At 38.4% G+C, this 15,243-nt stretch overlaps 1 protein-coding gene and 1 long non-coding RNA gene across 2 annotated transcripts in view; both read right to left on the minus strand.

Moving 5' to 3' along the window:
• Positions 1 to 9,506, minus strand: part of wdfy2 (WD repeat and FYVE domain containing 2) — a 19,378-nt gene extending 9,872 nt beyond the window's left edge. The window contains exons 1-6 of the mRNA XM_056389806.1: positions 9,195 to 9,506; positions 6,951 to 7,018; positions 4,786 to 4,859; positions 3,348 to 3,402; positions 1,914 to 2,064; positions 321 to 433 (exon numbers count right to left, since the gene is read on the minus strand). Of these exons, the coding sequence (XP_056245781.1) occupies positions 321 to 433; positions 1,914 to 2,064; positions 3,348 to 3,402; positions 4,786 to 4,859; positions 6,951 to 7,018; positions 9,195 to 9,331 (598 nt within the window). The 5' untranslated portion in view covers positions 9,332 to 9,506. The remainder of the gene's footprint in view (positions 1 to 320; positions 434 to 1,913; positions 2,065 to 3,347; positions 3,403 to 4,785; positions 4,860 to 6,950; positions 7,019 to 9,194) is intronic.
• Positions 9,507 to 10,308: 802 nt separating this feature from the next.
• LOC130177729 (uncharacterized) lies at positions 10,309 to 13,366 on the minus strand. The gene is made up of 3 exons (XR_008829049.1): positions 13,301 to 13,366; positions 12,078 to 12,442; positions 10,309 to 11,575 (listed from the first exon to the last, which is right to left on the minus strand). It is a non-coding gene; the product is annotated as an uncharacterized LOC130177729 (long non-coding RNA).
• Between the last annotated feature and the right edge of the window lie 1,877 nt (positions 13,367 to 15,243).

Raw genomic sequence — 15,243 nt, forward strand, 5'->3', positions numbered from 1 at the left:
AACGTAGCTGCAAGGCAATTTAGGTGACCAATATTTGTACAGACATCTGAAAAATCGATGCCACTTTTATCAAACAATGCTGTAGCCTCTAGAGTTTGGCTGCAAGAATTCATCCACTTCAGTTTGTGTACTAGGGCCGTAACTAACAATTACTTTCATTGTGGATCAATATGTTGAATATTTTATCGATCAGCGAAATGAACATTCAGTTGCTTGTTTTGTCCGATCAACAGTTGAAAGATAGAAAGATATTCAGTTATAATGATATAAACCAGCAAACTGCCTGACTATTAATGGATGAAAGTGTGTGTGTAGTTTACCAGTGTGTCCCTTGAAGGTGGTGACCAGGCTGCAGCTGTCCTGCTCCAGCTTCAGGATGGTCACCTGACCGGACTGGTCCCCTACAAACGCGTGTCTGGTTTCCACATCGAACCTGGGTTGACATTAAGGTCAAAAGAAGAAGAAACTGTGTCCTACTGATGCATAAATTCAGATTTGTATCTGTTACTGGACCAAAAACACAAACCAAACAAGGCAAATCTCCCCCTGCAATTTGAACAGAAGAGCTGTGCTGCTCAGTGTGCTGCTCAGGGAAACCCAGAACCAGTGTGAAGTATGAACTAAGATACGAGTCAAAGCCCTTTGTAGTGGTAGTGTAGCAGCAGTGTGTCAGTGGACGAGTCTTCGCCCTTTCACTGGCCATTCAGTCAGAGTCGTCCTCTGACCTGGTTCAGTCACTACAGACCAAACTCGTTACAACACTGTCCACATTGCAGAAAAAGCAAAAACAATGACTGCATAAGACATAACCTAATTATTCTAACCAATCTAAACACTCCGCCTAAAAAAACAAAACAATATAAATCTAATAATTGAAAAATGAGTCAATTTTTTTTCTCTCTCTGAAAATCTGAAACCTGAAATGACATGTGCCTTTATATACAATTTATGTCTTCATGAGCATAGATATGGGAAATTGAATCCTTATTAACCACTAAGAATATTTTGGAATTGAGTAACAAATACCCATTTTACATAAAAAAAATATCAAGTATAAGCGGGCTCTGCCACTGCCAGTGACAGTGAACCTGAGAGCCAGGTAGTCACTTTTTTCACTTTGACATACCTTTCTACTTGATTAGCATCACTTGTCAAAATCTGTCTTCTATCTTATACTTTACAACTCATAAACTTTGCTGTCTGAATAGATTGAGATAGAAATAAATCTAAGTTACCGTCCGAGCATGAAAAACTCTAGTTTGTTGTTTCCATTTCATTTCGAGCTTAAATCTGCATTTCTTTTCCACTAATCACAAACATCACACTCCTTAGATTCTGTCCAATGTGGCTGCTCATCAAACAGAGTACATTTACATTTACAGAGTACATCTAAAGTCACGCCAAACAAAAAGAAAATATAACTGTCACTGCTCAGTGGGTCTCACTGCATCTCCAGCCATAAAACCCAGACATGTTAGCGTGTTGAGGCTAGCAGGATACCAGCAGTCTGATGACCTAATGGCAAGCTCATTGGTATGGATCAGTGTTGCTGCTGAGCACTCACAGCCTTTCATCTAGCCATTACAGAAACCTACTCAGCCCGTTTCCTTGACAACAGCATGACTGATGCTTATTGTTAGCCCTTCCGAGTAATACAAACTAACTGGAAGCTAATCTCAACTGCCCTGTTTTATGTTGCCGTGGCCTTAAAATAGACTGTGTTGTCATAATAAAAGGCAGAGATTTTTCACAGTCCGAAGCACCAAAGATGGCTCTTCACTTCCCACTCGGTTACATCCCCTCCACTCCATTTAGCAGGAAGTTTATCTGTCAGGTTCATTGAGCAGCAGCTTGCATACCGAGACAACAAACAGACCAGGAGAGGAGCTGAGAGTGAGGGCATTAAAGGATACTGTAGTCCAGAAACCCAGGCGGCGGTGCGATATGTCCCCAGCTGCTGGCCGCTCTCCGAGCAGTGCCAGGTGAAGTTTTTGTCCTGGCCGGTGCTCAGAAGCCACTCCATCTCCAACACAAACAGCACCACTGTGACTCGGCCCTGATGGGCTGCACATACACAAAAACACACACAAATACAACACATGACATTCATTTTCACAATCACTTCAATCACAGTGCAGGAGAAATCCTGGGCAGGATTTCAAAACATATTTTGTGGCTTGTTTTGGAGGCAGAGAAATGGTGCTACAGTGGAGAAATATAGTCCAGCATCACCGCCTGGCTCCAGTGCAGCGATATTTTGAAATCTTACAGCCACACATGGCTGACAAACATGAATCTACAAATAAGATCAGAGAAACACATATCGTGAAAGGTCAACTATGAATATTGCTCTGCATTCATCAAAGAATCAATTTTTCCTATGTGCGTTCATACATAAAAAATCATCTAATGTAACTGAGGCTGTAGAGGAGGCGTGCAGAGATCGATCAGTGGTGCTCTTGTCCAGTTATTTCTGAGTGAGTTATTCTCAAAAGAAAGAAATGAATTATGAACACTGCCAGAGAGCTAACAATCCCCAGGCTGCAGAGCTTTCAAAGCCTTAAACATACAAAGCCCAGCAGACTTTATAAGTGATGAACTGTCCTGAAACTGCATGGGTAATAATACACTGCAGAATAATAAATGTGGTTCCAGAGGATTCAGAGGATTACTGAAACAGTGAAATGAAGTTAAAAGCTCTTAGAAATAAGATGTCAAAGTGACATGACTGAAGAAAGGTCAGTCACACATTTTAAAGATACACTTGAGTAATGGATGTATGTCTTTTAAAAGACATTTAAGTACAATTCCGAAGAAAATTTAAGTATATATGATGCAGGTGGAGGTAATTCCAAGTTTTGTTTTATTTCTTTAATTTGGGCAAAAGATAGATTATTATTTGTTTAAGTAGGGTAACTTAAATCCCCATTTTTTATCATAGCATCTTTAATTATTCTATAAGATAATCACTGTCTCTTCTTTGGTAAAACCACTTGCAGTCACCATAGACATTTTGGAATCCTACACACACACATACTTTGTCTAGGACTTTCAGGTGAATAACTGCCACAATAACAACACAATATCTTTTTACTTAAATAATTCTTTCTATTAAATAATTAATTAATGAATTAATCTATTAAAAAAATCTGCCAAACATTTGAGAAAAATCAAGGACTAATATTTGAAAAATGTACCACTTTTCAGGACTTGAACGAAGTTTCAGAACAAACTAACAGTGGTTTATTTTTGTTTATATATCACACATATGTGATACTAACTGACTGACACATGCACAATTAAATGTGCGCGCGCACACACACACACACACACACTTCCTCTCTCACCCTGGTAGGTACGTGCTGGGGTCATCTTGTTGTAGTCTTCTGACAGGACGAACTCCTGAAAGACAGGAAGCGGAGATAAATGTTCACAATGACTGAGGTCAGTGACTAAAGTTTCCAAGTAAATCTATGAGCGGGAAAACAAATGATGGTGCTGTGTTTCAATTTTGACATGTACATAGAAATACTTGGAACATTTCTATCCAGTGTTTTAAACAAAACACACTAAACCTCAGAGGTGATTTGTTGAGATTCTTGTCTTGTTCGGTATGTCATTCTTTAAAGGTTGGTCAAGCTTTATCTTAGTGCACTGTTCACATTTCAAACACAATCTAAAAATGCAAATGACTGAGGCGAAAAATAAACCCAACAAGAAAAAAAAACAGAACAGCTCTCAGTCTGACAGTGTTATTTCCTCTGAGGCCAACACCCATGATAAAATACTTGTAGGAACTTGAAGCTTGAAGGTTGAACTGAGATGAAATCCTTAAAAACATTCTGATATGTTTCCGTCTGACTGTGCGTTTGAAGAACTCTCAATGGGAAAAACAACAAAGCAAAAACTGTACAGTAGTAAATGCTGTGTCTTAGAATAGACTGACCTATACCTTATAATGTCAGAGTTGTTTGTCATTGGATAAACTACTTGACCAGACCACAGGTCTAAAGTGTCACGAGTGGCCACTAGCGTCATGGCCACTGAAACAGCATCCTTCAGCCCTCCCACTACCAGTTGCAGAATGACTTTGAAACGTCTTCAGAGCAGAGAAAGTTTGTAATTTTGGTCTTTTAATTTCTTAAAAATCCTGCATTTTGGGAATTGGTTGGAATTGTTACTAGCCGCGCTGAGGCTCTTGGGATGGCAATATTGGTTTGTTGGTAGATCGGTGCTTTGGTCCAGATTGATTGGCGATCACTTAACTTTTCATCTAGCAGCATCTAAATTTTAATTTGTCGAATACTTTGTTTTGAAAAAACTGAACTGTATTCGGGTTAAAATAAGGATTAAAATCATTTAATATCTGACTGAAGTAAACAACAATTCAGTCCTTTATATAAAGTGTCCAGACCACCTGGATACAGCTTATTAAGAGAAAAGGGATGAAATTTCAGAGTTCAGAGGTTTTCCTTTCTGGCAGCTCACGGTGACCTGACAAAACTCTCATTCCAACTGAATAAACACTCTCACCAGAAACATTCCTGTTGCGCTGACGAGCAGCCAACACTTTCCCCAAAATACACACAGTTACAGCTGCATTCCATTTTATGTGTGAAAAGGCAGATGACAATTATCACAAACACTTCCTGTCAATAAACCGACTACGATGGCATGTATCCTGAAACTGCAAGAGCTGCAGACAGTTACTCAGCTGAGTGAGGAAAAGACGAAAAGGCCAGAGGGCTGTGTTTGGAGGGGAAGCAGGTTGTTAGTTGGACTTACACAGATACTTCCAGTGTCCATGCCCACCGACAGCCTCCTGGTTTCTGGGTTAAAGGACATACAGGAGCACGATGCTGCAGGCACAAAAAACAAAAATAAGAGTGAACACTCATTGTATGTAATTGATATTTTTGGAAAACGTACCAGTCTAAACTGCTATTTTTACGAGTAAATTTGTATTGTTATGGTTATTTCATTGTCTCTATAGTTTCTGTTGTGCTGTAGTACACGTCTCAGCATTTTTATCCTCCTAAAAGTCATATAAGAATTTTGGAAGTGAAATTACCAACAACAAATAACATATAATGATATCAAAGGGTTACAAGTTCATTCTCAACCTTGAGGGCAGTTGTTTATGACAAAGTGACTCATTTCAAGGTCACTGGCTTGCTTTTTTGAGTTTTCAGCTGCATCTCACTGTCTTCCTCAAGTTGACTGATGTGATAAACTTACATTTTTAATGCACACAGAAAAACAAAAGGATCTTTTAAAGCTGAAACTTTTACCTGTCTGTGCTCTATGGTGGAAAAACTATATAATAGAAATACTCTTTCTAAATGTTACATAACTTTGGTCTGTCCGTTGTGCAATTTTCTTTCTACCAATCAGCGACATACACGCTAAAATCAGCTGATAATATCAGCCAGATTTATCTGTGTGGTTTCCAACAGTGCATGTGCTTCTGAGCCAGTGTGGATCATTTCAGTTTGATGGGCCTTTCTTGTCTGATGCAATCCACTTTAGGCAAGGAACATTGTTCAATTATGTCCACCAGCTATTAAACAGGTCTGTGGTGTTGCTGTGCAGAAAAGACTCATTTTCAAAGTGTTCAAAACCACCAGACACAATGGTCACATACAGGTGCCTTTATTATTCTGTCCACCCCTCTGGGCTAATTACTCAGCACACAAAATAGTATTAGCTTTGTTTGACCTCAAGGCAGTTCTATTTTACATTGTCTGTGTTTTCTTTGCTCATCTGGTTTATTTGAACAATATTTCATTAAAAAGAAAATTAACTTTACTAATGTATTCTTGTTTTTAGTGTATCTTTTGTAATGCAATTTTCACATTGATATATTGATGTATATGAATAGCGAAAATGCCAGATGTCAGCAGCCTCAGGTCAAAAACATCAGGATCTATATTTGTTTCAAAAACAACAAAACCATTGTGTCATCATCAAGCAGAAACAAATAAAGCTGTAGTGTTTGATCAGTCAACAAATACCCATAATGTAATGTAAATAGCAAAACACTCTAATTTTTTCTTCTTACACAAAAAGCATCAATATATTTAGTTTTTTGTGAGACAGTAAAAAAAACTCTAAAAAACGGCCTTAATGCTGAAACCTTGATTGGCCGATTTAATGTGGTGAAAATAACCCCAAAATGAATGTACTGTAGATAACTTAGACAATTATGTGGACAGTTTAACTATTTTGGATAACAGTGTGCTGACGCAATTTCCTGAATGTGTTGGCTGAGGTTTAGAGGGCAAAAAAAATAATAAACGTGGGACCAAAGTCCTTGGAATTTGACCTCATGTGAAAGTTTCCAGAAAGCACAAAAAACATGAAAAACCTGGGATGTGCCAGCGCAAAGAGGCACGAAAAAGTCCTACTTAGTGAGGAACTAGATCAAAATCATTCTATCTATATTTTGTTTAATCAAGATGAAAACTGAGAATACATTTTAAATGCTATATCTGTAACCCTGAAAGTAGTGATTACTCTTTTCATTTCAGTTCCTTTATCAGTAAACTAAAATGTTTAACACAATGCATGCAGCCTCTTCCACTGCCATTGTAAGCTACAGATCTTGCTGATGGTAGCGGAGGATTTCCTTCAGTTGCACAACTGGAGGGAAACAAGGACAAACAGTGTCACGGACGCGGAGCACTGCAGCACTGATCAGAGCAGAGCGAATGATTCTGCAGGAGCTCAGACACTGAATCTAAGATGTATGTAAACTCCACGTTTCTGTGTCATTCTGAGGAGTGGATTTCATTGTGTGATTCATTATGTTAGTCACAATGAGGAATGACACTCACACAGAGGAAGAGTGAACAAAAACAGGAATGAATAACAGCTTGTTTCTATACAGAAGGTCTGATCTGAGATCAAAGGCCATGAATCAAACATTAAGAGTAAGCAAGAATACTTACATGACATTGTGTGATGGACACTGGGCCAGTACTGACCGCTGTCTCTCTTCAGCCATACTCGAATCGCCCTGTGGAGTGAAACAGAAACGGTTTAGCCTCTGCATTACTGACAGCACTCACTGGATCTGAGGCTAATGCTAAATTCTTCATACCATTCTCCAGGCACTCTGGGTTATGGCTAATAAGTTTTCTTTAATAAACACAAACACGGTAAGAAATTAAACACAGCTAACATCTCTTTCTCTGGGTTCACGTTAGACTCCCCACTCCCCGTACAACAGCAGCAGGTCCAAACTAAAATTAATTTTCATTTCCATAATAATATTGTAGTGATGTAAGTAATAATGAATCATAACTTCTGGAATAGTAAGATGTAATTTACCATTCAGAAGAGCGTTGTCTTAGTTGTAGGACACTTTTTGACAGACAGAGATCACAGCCTTATTGAACTGAGCAACCCTGAGTGTTTAGTTGCTTTCACTTTTTTAGCTGCTCTCACTGACCAACTGAGCACATTGAACAATTAAAGCCTGCAAGGAAGAGATGGGCTACATGTTGCAAATGTATGCATACATGTTGTGAAGCTTTAACTCTTCTGGATGGAGATCAGTGACAGCAACGCTGCATACTTCCCAACTACATGGGAAGAAATGCCAATAATTCTGTGAAAAAAGGGAAATATGTGCAAGAGGATGAGCATCTGGAGCTTATTGAAATGCAATGTGATGATTCACTCCAAAGTCACCACCAGCAGCTCCCACTGTAAAGTCTAGAGAAGTCCAAATTCCCCCAGAGGATGCTCAGTTTTAGAGCTCAAACTATTAGTCAATCAACAGAAAATGAATCAGCAACCATTTTGGTAATTGATCAATCATTGGAGTCATTTATGAAGCTAAAAAGCTAAAAAATTGCTTGTTCTTGCTATTCCAAAGTAGGGATTTTCTGTTTTTCTGTTTTATAAAACAAGTGAATATTTTGATCAGATTAATCAATAATGAAAAGAATAATTAGTTGCAGCCCTACTCCATTTACTTGTCTCTAAAAACATCTGTGAGAAAATGTTTGTTCACACACCTCCGTGATTTACCTGACATGACAGCAATTCTTCAGTCCAAGCCCCATCATCAATCGTCAATTAATCAAATGTACAGCATAAATTGTTAAAATAGTCTCTTAAATTAAAAGGCTTATGGGCCAGGACTACCCTTGTTTCTCTCCATTTAGCCCCTGGCATGAAAAGTTTGGTCACCTCCGCTTTACAGTCTCCTTTTTCCAATTTGTACGTCTCTAAGAACATGTACCAACCATCTCCTCAGTTCATATTCTAAACATTTTTCCCGTAACAAATTTTATGAGTAGATCTGGCACTGAAATGTCCCTGGAGACAACCATGCAGGATTGCGATAGGTAGTTATAGTCCTGGATCAGGCCTATGGATCATATTCTGTAGCTTGGTTACATTTAAATAATTAAATGTAAGAAGATATATCATATAGTAACTGAGGTTACACAGGCATTACAGGACATACAACCTTCGAACATGCAGAGGACAGGTTCACACACACACCCTCAGGCACTTGCAGATGTCAGTACACAGGAGATACACTCTTGGCAACACCCCCCCCCCCCACACACACACACACACACACACACACACACACACACACACACACACACACACACACACACACACACAGCCCCAAACAGGTGGAAAAACTGTGAGAATCATGACTTATTGTTTAACTAGTGACACAGAGGTTGAGAAACTCTGCTCTGTTTGACAAAAACACTCTCAGTGATATAATATGTCAAACACACCAACAAGGTAAACTACACAGAGCAGACCGTACACTTCTTTCAGAATGGGTTCCTTTTTGCTAGCTAGCTTACTAACGTTAGCCACTATTAAAATTATCATAAGCCGCAGTTAAATCCGATAAACTTCATTTTTATTTACGTTAACTTGCTTGGTAAGTGGTTTTTAAAAACAAAAAACAAATAAGATTAAAGCCCATACTGTTGTTAACCGACGTGTAATGTGCTCGAATGACTGTGTCAGCTGACACTTTTATAGAAATGTTGGATACCGCTGCTTGGATACCGCTGCTTTCCCAAACCAACGGTTTTGAAATTATAAACCCAGACGGGACCTGAGCTCCATCAGTGACCGACTGGAGAACTGGTCTTATTAGGGTCAAAACAAGGCAGGTGACGGCTGTAAATTAATTGAGATTTGGATGTTACCTGTCCTCAGACACGCTGATAACGCCGTCTTCTTTGGGAATGATGACCGCCGTGCTCACAACCTCCTGGAAACCCTCGATTTTGCTCAGCAGACATGGCTTCCGAGCCTGCGGTTGGGGCTGAATTTCGGCCGCCATGAGTTGGTGGTGCACAAACCTCCGTGTACGGTTCTGGCTCCGGAAAACATAACCCAGCCCGGTCCAGCGGCGGAGCTTCGGCTAGGAGCTGCTAAGCTAAGCTGTCAGGCAGGCTGCACACACACACACGGTGTTGTGACGGCTGCCTGAGACGCTGTCAGTCAGCTGACAACACAAACACGCTCCCACCGTTTCCTCTCGACAAAATAAGACTTCCTGTCGGACTTCTAGTGCTATGTTTTCAAAATAAAAGCATCTCCGAAACTCACCTTTTTAAAACAAAACTTTATTTACAGTAAACTTCCCAACTTTCGTCACACAAAACAAGGTTTTGTGGTAATTTGTAATGAAGCATGTATCAAATTCTAACAATAACATTTAAAATGTATAATGCAAGTAGAAGAATATTAAATTAAGCTATCATATTAACAACTCATTTTTAACTAACTTAACTTATTAAAATAATGAAAATGTTACCACTTTACTTTATCGTCAGATTAGTAACAACTTTCGCCAAGTAAAAGGAGGTTTGTGGTAATACAAAAAACAGATTCTAACAGTAAGATTTATAAGTATGACACTAATAGTACCTTTTTATAATAGGGCATCCTTTTGTAAAGTGGTTAAGTGCATGAAGGTATATAAGCAACAATTAATGTCCATGATACCATTGTGTTTCATATCAAAACTTGCATAAAAATCTCTTTATAAGGCACTGGTGTTGTGTAAATAGATCATTTGGCCCTAAAGCTGAAAGTTGAAGTCTGATTTTTGAAATTCATCACTTACCTTTACTGTGGACAAATTGTTTTGGTGCTTGAAATGTGTTTACCAAAGTCTTAGGTTCACAAAAGTAGTGGAATATATGAACAAAATGACAAACAAATGTAGAAAAAAATGTCTAAAATGATATTTTGTGATGACTTCATACCATACAGATGTGTGCAAATGAAAAATGAGCATTACAACTGTTTTTTTCTCAAACCAAATATTTACTATATATTTTTAAAAAAATCATACAGAAAAATATACTATTTGCCATATTTACATAATGTGCATGTTTTCAGGATTCATTTTTTTGACTGACGTGCCATGATGCAAAATGTAGGCCAGGGGGTTGATACCTTTGTCCAGGAGGCATCTTGTTGTGTCATCCTCCTTGGCACAGTTTTTCCAGAGTGTGCTGTGTGAATCATGGAGCATACTGATACTACCCTTGTGTCCATCCTTTTCTCATGGATGATGAGGCATACCACATCCATCTTATGGAGCCCTTTTCTGATTTTCTTCTGAGGGCATTTATGTCTGCGGAGAGTCCTTGCAGTCCTCCCTGCAAGTCCTACAGGCAGCAAATCTGTGCTCATCGGGGGGAGCACTGAAGAGCTTGGGGCTAGAATAAAAAATCTCCATATAAATGTGGTAGCCTGTGCCTAGGTAACCTGTCTGCACAAGGGACATCACAAAATCATAGGACAGGCCATACCCAAAGGCCTGTTTCTTTTGCCAGTCCAAATTGTAAAGTCCACTGTGTAGCCATTCTTTGAATCAGGAGACAAGACAAACAGCTTGAATCCCCACTTGGGTGTTTGCTTTCATATGCTGGGTCATCCCAGTTTTAGCCTTGGAGGCGACCATTCTTTCATCCAGTCAGATCTCTATGGGGGATGATAAAATAACTTGCATTCATCCTTGTGGGTGTCCATCATGGGTTTTAGTCGGAAGAGTTTGTACATCCTCATCAGGGTCGCTAAGATAAAGGTTCTAGGATATTGTTCTATATCTATCCGTATATGAACAGAAGCAGCCCAATGTACTTGTAAAACTCCCCTACGTCTGTCCATTTGTATTTCTTCCCCAGAGTGTTTGTGCTTTGACACAGTGTTTGTCCTGTTGGTACAGTGAAAAAAAGTTTGAAAAGGTCAAGGGGTGTATGTGTGGAAGTGGAGCTGAGCTAAGCTGTATGCCTGGTGTCTGAGCTGGTTGAAACCAGGAGACAGAGGGAGCAGTGTCTCGATCGTTGTCTGTATTCCAAGACAGCAGGGTTGGCTGCTGTTTGCTGCTGGTGGCTGTGGGGGAGGTACTTGTGCTTGAGGGGCACAGGACATCTTTGCTGGTGGTAATGGCTGTGATGGAGGCCCTTGTGCCGAGGATCATCTTGACCTAGTGGCAGGCAGAGAAAGAGGTGGTGGCTGCTGGAGAGATGCTGCATGTAGTTCACTGGGCTTTGGCAGCTGTGAATCCTCTCTGTAAAAAATAAAATAAAAGTTTAGAACATTCAATACTACTATGTTCATTGAAAGTAAGTTGAATGTGGGGGAGGTGTGAAGCTGACTGCTCAACTTCTGTCCTGTCCACCCCCAACAAATCAAAGCAAATCACACCTGAAAGAGAGGTGGGGGTGGGGATACTATTTCACAACACTTGAACAGAGATTTTTCAGTATAAATGTACACACACACACACACACACACACACACACAAATAAATAAATACAATTCTGTGAAAGACAAAGTCTCCTCTGCACAGAACAATATGACTATGAATAGTCAATGGCTAAAACATACCCATTAATTTATACTACTTGTTAGTGAAGCTTACACACAAGGAAATAACTTTTGCACAGAGTAAAACTTTACTCATGGACAGTCAGTTTTGTCAATCAAAGTTCAGGACTTTTTACACACTGGACGTGCACTATCACTGTGATATTGCAAAACAAAGCTTTTGCAAAAACAAATACACTTACCCATATTCAAATGGACCCCTTCTAGTGTGGTGTTCCTCCTCAAAGTAGGAATCAAACCATTCAGGCCCTAAGCTCCGTCTCTGCTTTGCCAGACCGCTGCACCAGTCTCCACACTTTCCATTTTTCAAACCTCTCCGCTGTTGACTGAACTGCAGCGTGTCTAAGGTAATGGGTGGGACCTTAGTGATTTCCTGAGCGTTCATTGGTTACTTTCACAGAAACTGTAGACGGACACATAAATCCACCAATTACAAACGACGACGACGTCCGTCTCTCTTCCTCCTAGCGCCAGCTGTGAATCACGTGCGATCTCGCGAAAGTCAGATTCCGGCAACAATTGTACCTCACGGCAAAGGTTAGCTGTACTGCAGCAACAGAATTTAAAAGGATGGTACAAATAGTAGAATCTCATGTGAACAATGACATTAAGTCGCTGACTGGTACCACTGTCTAAGACTCCCAGGGTTTAAAATCTGCACTTCCATAAAGTTGGGAGACTCACAAGTTATAAATTTGTAAAAAAAAACAAACAAACAAAAAAACAACAACAACATCAAAAACAAACAAAAAAAAGCACTGTATTTAAATTGTGAGATCTGAATGTGGAATAAGGTCTTACAGAGAGTTGAATTTTCAATAAGGATCAAATATAGTTTCAGAGCAAATTAAATCAATTTCATAATATTACATGTAGTTTCAGGTAGGCCTACACTATGCTAAATTATGCTATTCCGGTCCAGTTTGTCAGTGCAGAATAAATTCAAATGATGTGATTCAAATTCAGATGTTAATGTAATTATTCAAGTTGAGCAATTCAAATTCAAATAGGAATAATTTAAATTCAGTTTCTAGTGACACATGTTTCTGCTCATAAAAATCCTCCTCCACCATGACACTTTGTCCGTTTGCCAGTTTAGTTACTAGAAAATCCACTTCCCCTATGGAGAAATAGCCTGCAGGCCATCTGGACAAAATCCATTTATAAACAATGTATTAACATTTACAGCCACATACTTGATGGGATACAGTACATTTATTAACATTTATAACTGCAGGGAAATTAAAGTGAAAAACATCTGTACCCTTTTGACATTAAAAAATTGTAACTACATCGGTGCTATATTCACGTTTAATTATGAAAAATTGCCTAATTTCATTGTCCTGCTTGTGCTAAGTCCAATTATGATCATTATTTACACAATTTGTTTATTTATTTAGCTTACCTCTCCTTAAATTGAAAATTAAACACGCAATCTTTACTATGAAGACGAGCTGTCTCTGTTTCCGGTTCTCGACTTCCTTGTTCAATTTTCATTGCACAAGTTGGATAATATAACAAACTGACGCTTTGGTGCGCTGATTTGAATTGCACGTCTTTATTTAATGGGACAGTTACACACGCAAAGCGTTAACAGCGTTTAGACAGCATCGGCTAATGAAGAACGAGCTCACAAACGTCAACATACATTTGCACTTAGCAAAAGTAGGACAATGAAATTAGGCAATACCCCCTTAACTGGCATTTTTCATCATACAACGTGAACAACTGCAGAAGAAGTATACTTCATTTTCATATTACCCTTTAAAAAGAACTTCCTAACATTTATAACAGATGACTTATTAAATCAGATTCTCATGGCAATATATTACTATGATTTAAAAGGTGAGAAAACCCATATAGTTTACCAACAGTATCACCAAACTAAGCAAAACCAAAAGCCATGTCATCACCAATATAATGTATAAAAGCAGAATACTAATGCATTGATCACACTGATCTCTATTTAAACAACTGTCTGACTGGAAAATGTAATAAAAACAACTCCTTGCTTCTATTGCACTCTCTAGAGTTTTACTAGTTTAAGTATTGATTTAACAACTAGCCAAACTCTATGTATTAGTCATATAGTAAGCCATAGAATGGCTAATAAACTATACAGTCCCAGACTTATTGCATCAATATAATGAATATGACATATGCAGCCTTTAAGTTTAGGTTCTTTTATGTTGAAGGCAAACAACCAGAAGTCTATTTTAGGTTATTTTTGGTAGCTTCACAAATGTTCGCGCAGGCACCAAAGCTAGTAATCAACTGTCTTCGACAACAAAACATCACATTTCCGGTTTTGACTTTCATAATAAAACCCTATTGACAATCCTAGTCATGTTTTGGTAACGTTTTTGAACCAAGCAAAGTATTATCGTGAAACAAGTAGTTAACAGAGTAGATCTATGCAGGTGATCAAATATTGTGTATTAAAATCAGCAAGCACAACAATGTGACACATATGAAAACATGTCAAGTACGTCTTGTAGGTTGTTTACAAAAAGTCGTGAATCGCGAGAACAATCATTTCCAGTCACATTTTGTCTGGACTTCACAATAAAGGTCTTAAAGTAGTAAGGTAAGTAAAGTATAAAGTATATAAGTTGAAACTTTTTGGAGCAACAAAAGCAGAACATAGTAATAAAGATAGTATGAGCGTGGAACAACTAGGGGGAAAAAAATGCATGTTACATATTTGTAGTATAAAACGAGTGCAAATTGAAAAAACAACCATATCTTTTGCAAATTCAACAAGAGAAAAATGAAAACATATAGAAAACAAAATAATAGACAAGAAATTACTTATATAAAGGATATCTTGTTGTTGTGAGTTGTGTTTTCTCTAAATGTTTTCTCTAATTAAGGTACATGTGTAAAAGTAACGCTACTCTATTACACGTAAAAGTCATGCATTAAGTTTAAATTTCAAAGTTATATTTTTACTATTTATGTTCAGAAGTATAGTTTGCAAAAACATTTTCTGTGTCAAAGTGCAAAATGGCTCGTTTCAGAGGGTTATGTTCCCATCAATCTTTGGGTTTTAGACTGTTTGATACAAAACAAAATAATCGACAGATTATCGATAATGAAAATAATTGTTAGTTTCAGACCTAAAATGTGGGCTGCTTGGTTATTCTACTTTCCACCACTGCATACAATGTAATCACTGGTAATAAATGTCTAAACAACTGGTGCACTGTTTTACCTTCTAGATTCCATACACCAGCCACATAGTTTATTTTATTCTGAAAAACATGTCAGTGACACACCGGAAAATGAACTGTTGTGTGTGTCTTGCTCCACACAACTCTTGTCAGACAAGAGGCGATAGACCTTCCT

This window comes from Seriola aureovittata, chromosome 11 (assembly GCF_021018895.1).
Source record: "Seriola aureovittata isolate HTS-2021-v1 ecotype China chromosome 11, ASM2101889v1, whole genome shotgun sequence".
Taxonomy (NCBI): Eukaryota; Metazoa; Chordata; class Actinopteri; order Carangiformes; family Carangidae; genus Seriola; species Seriola aureovittata.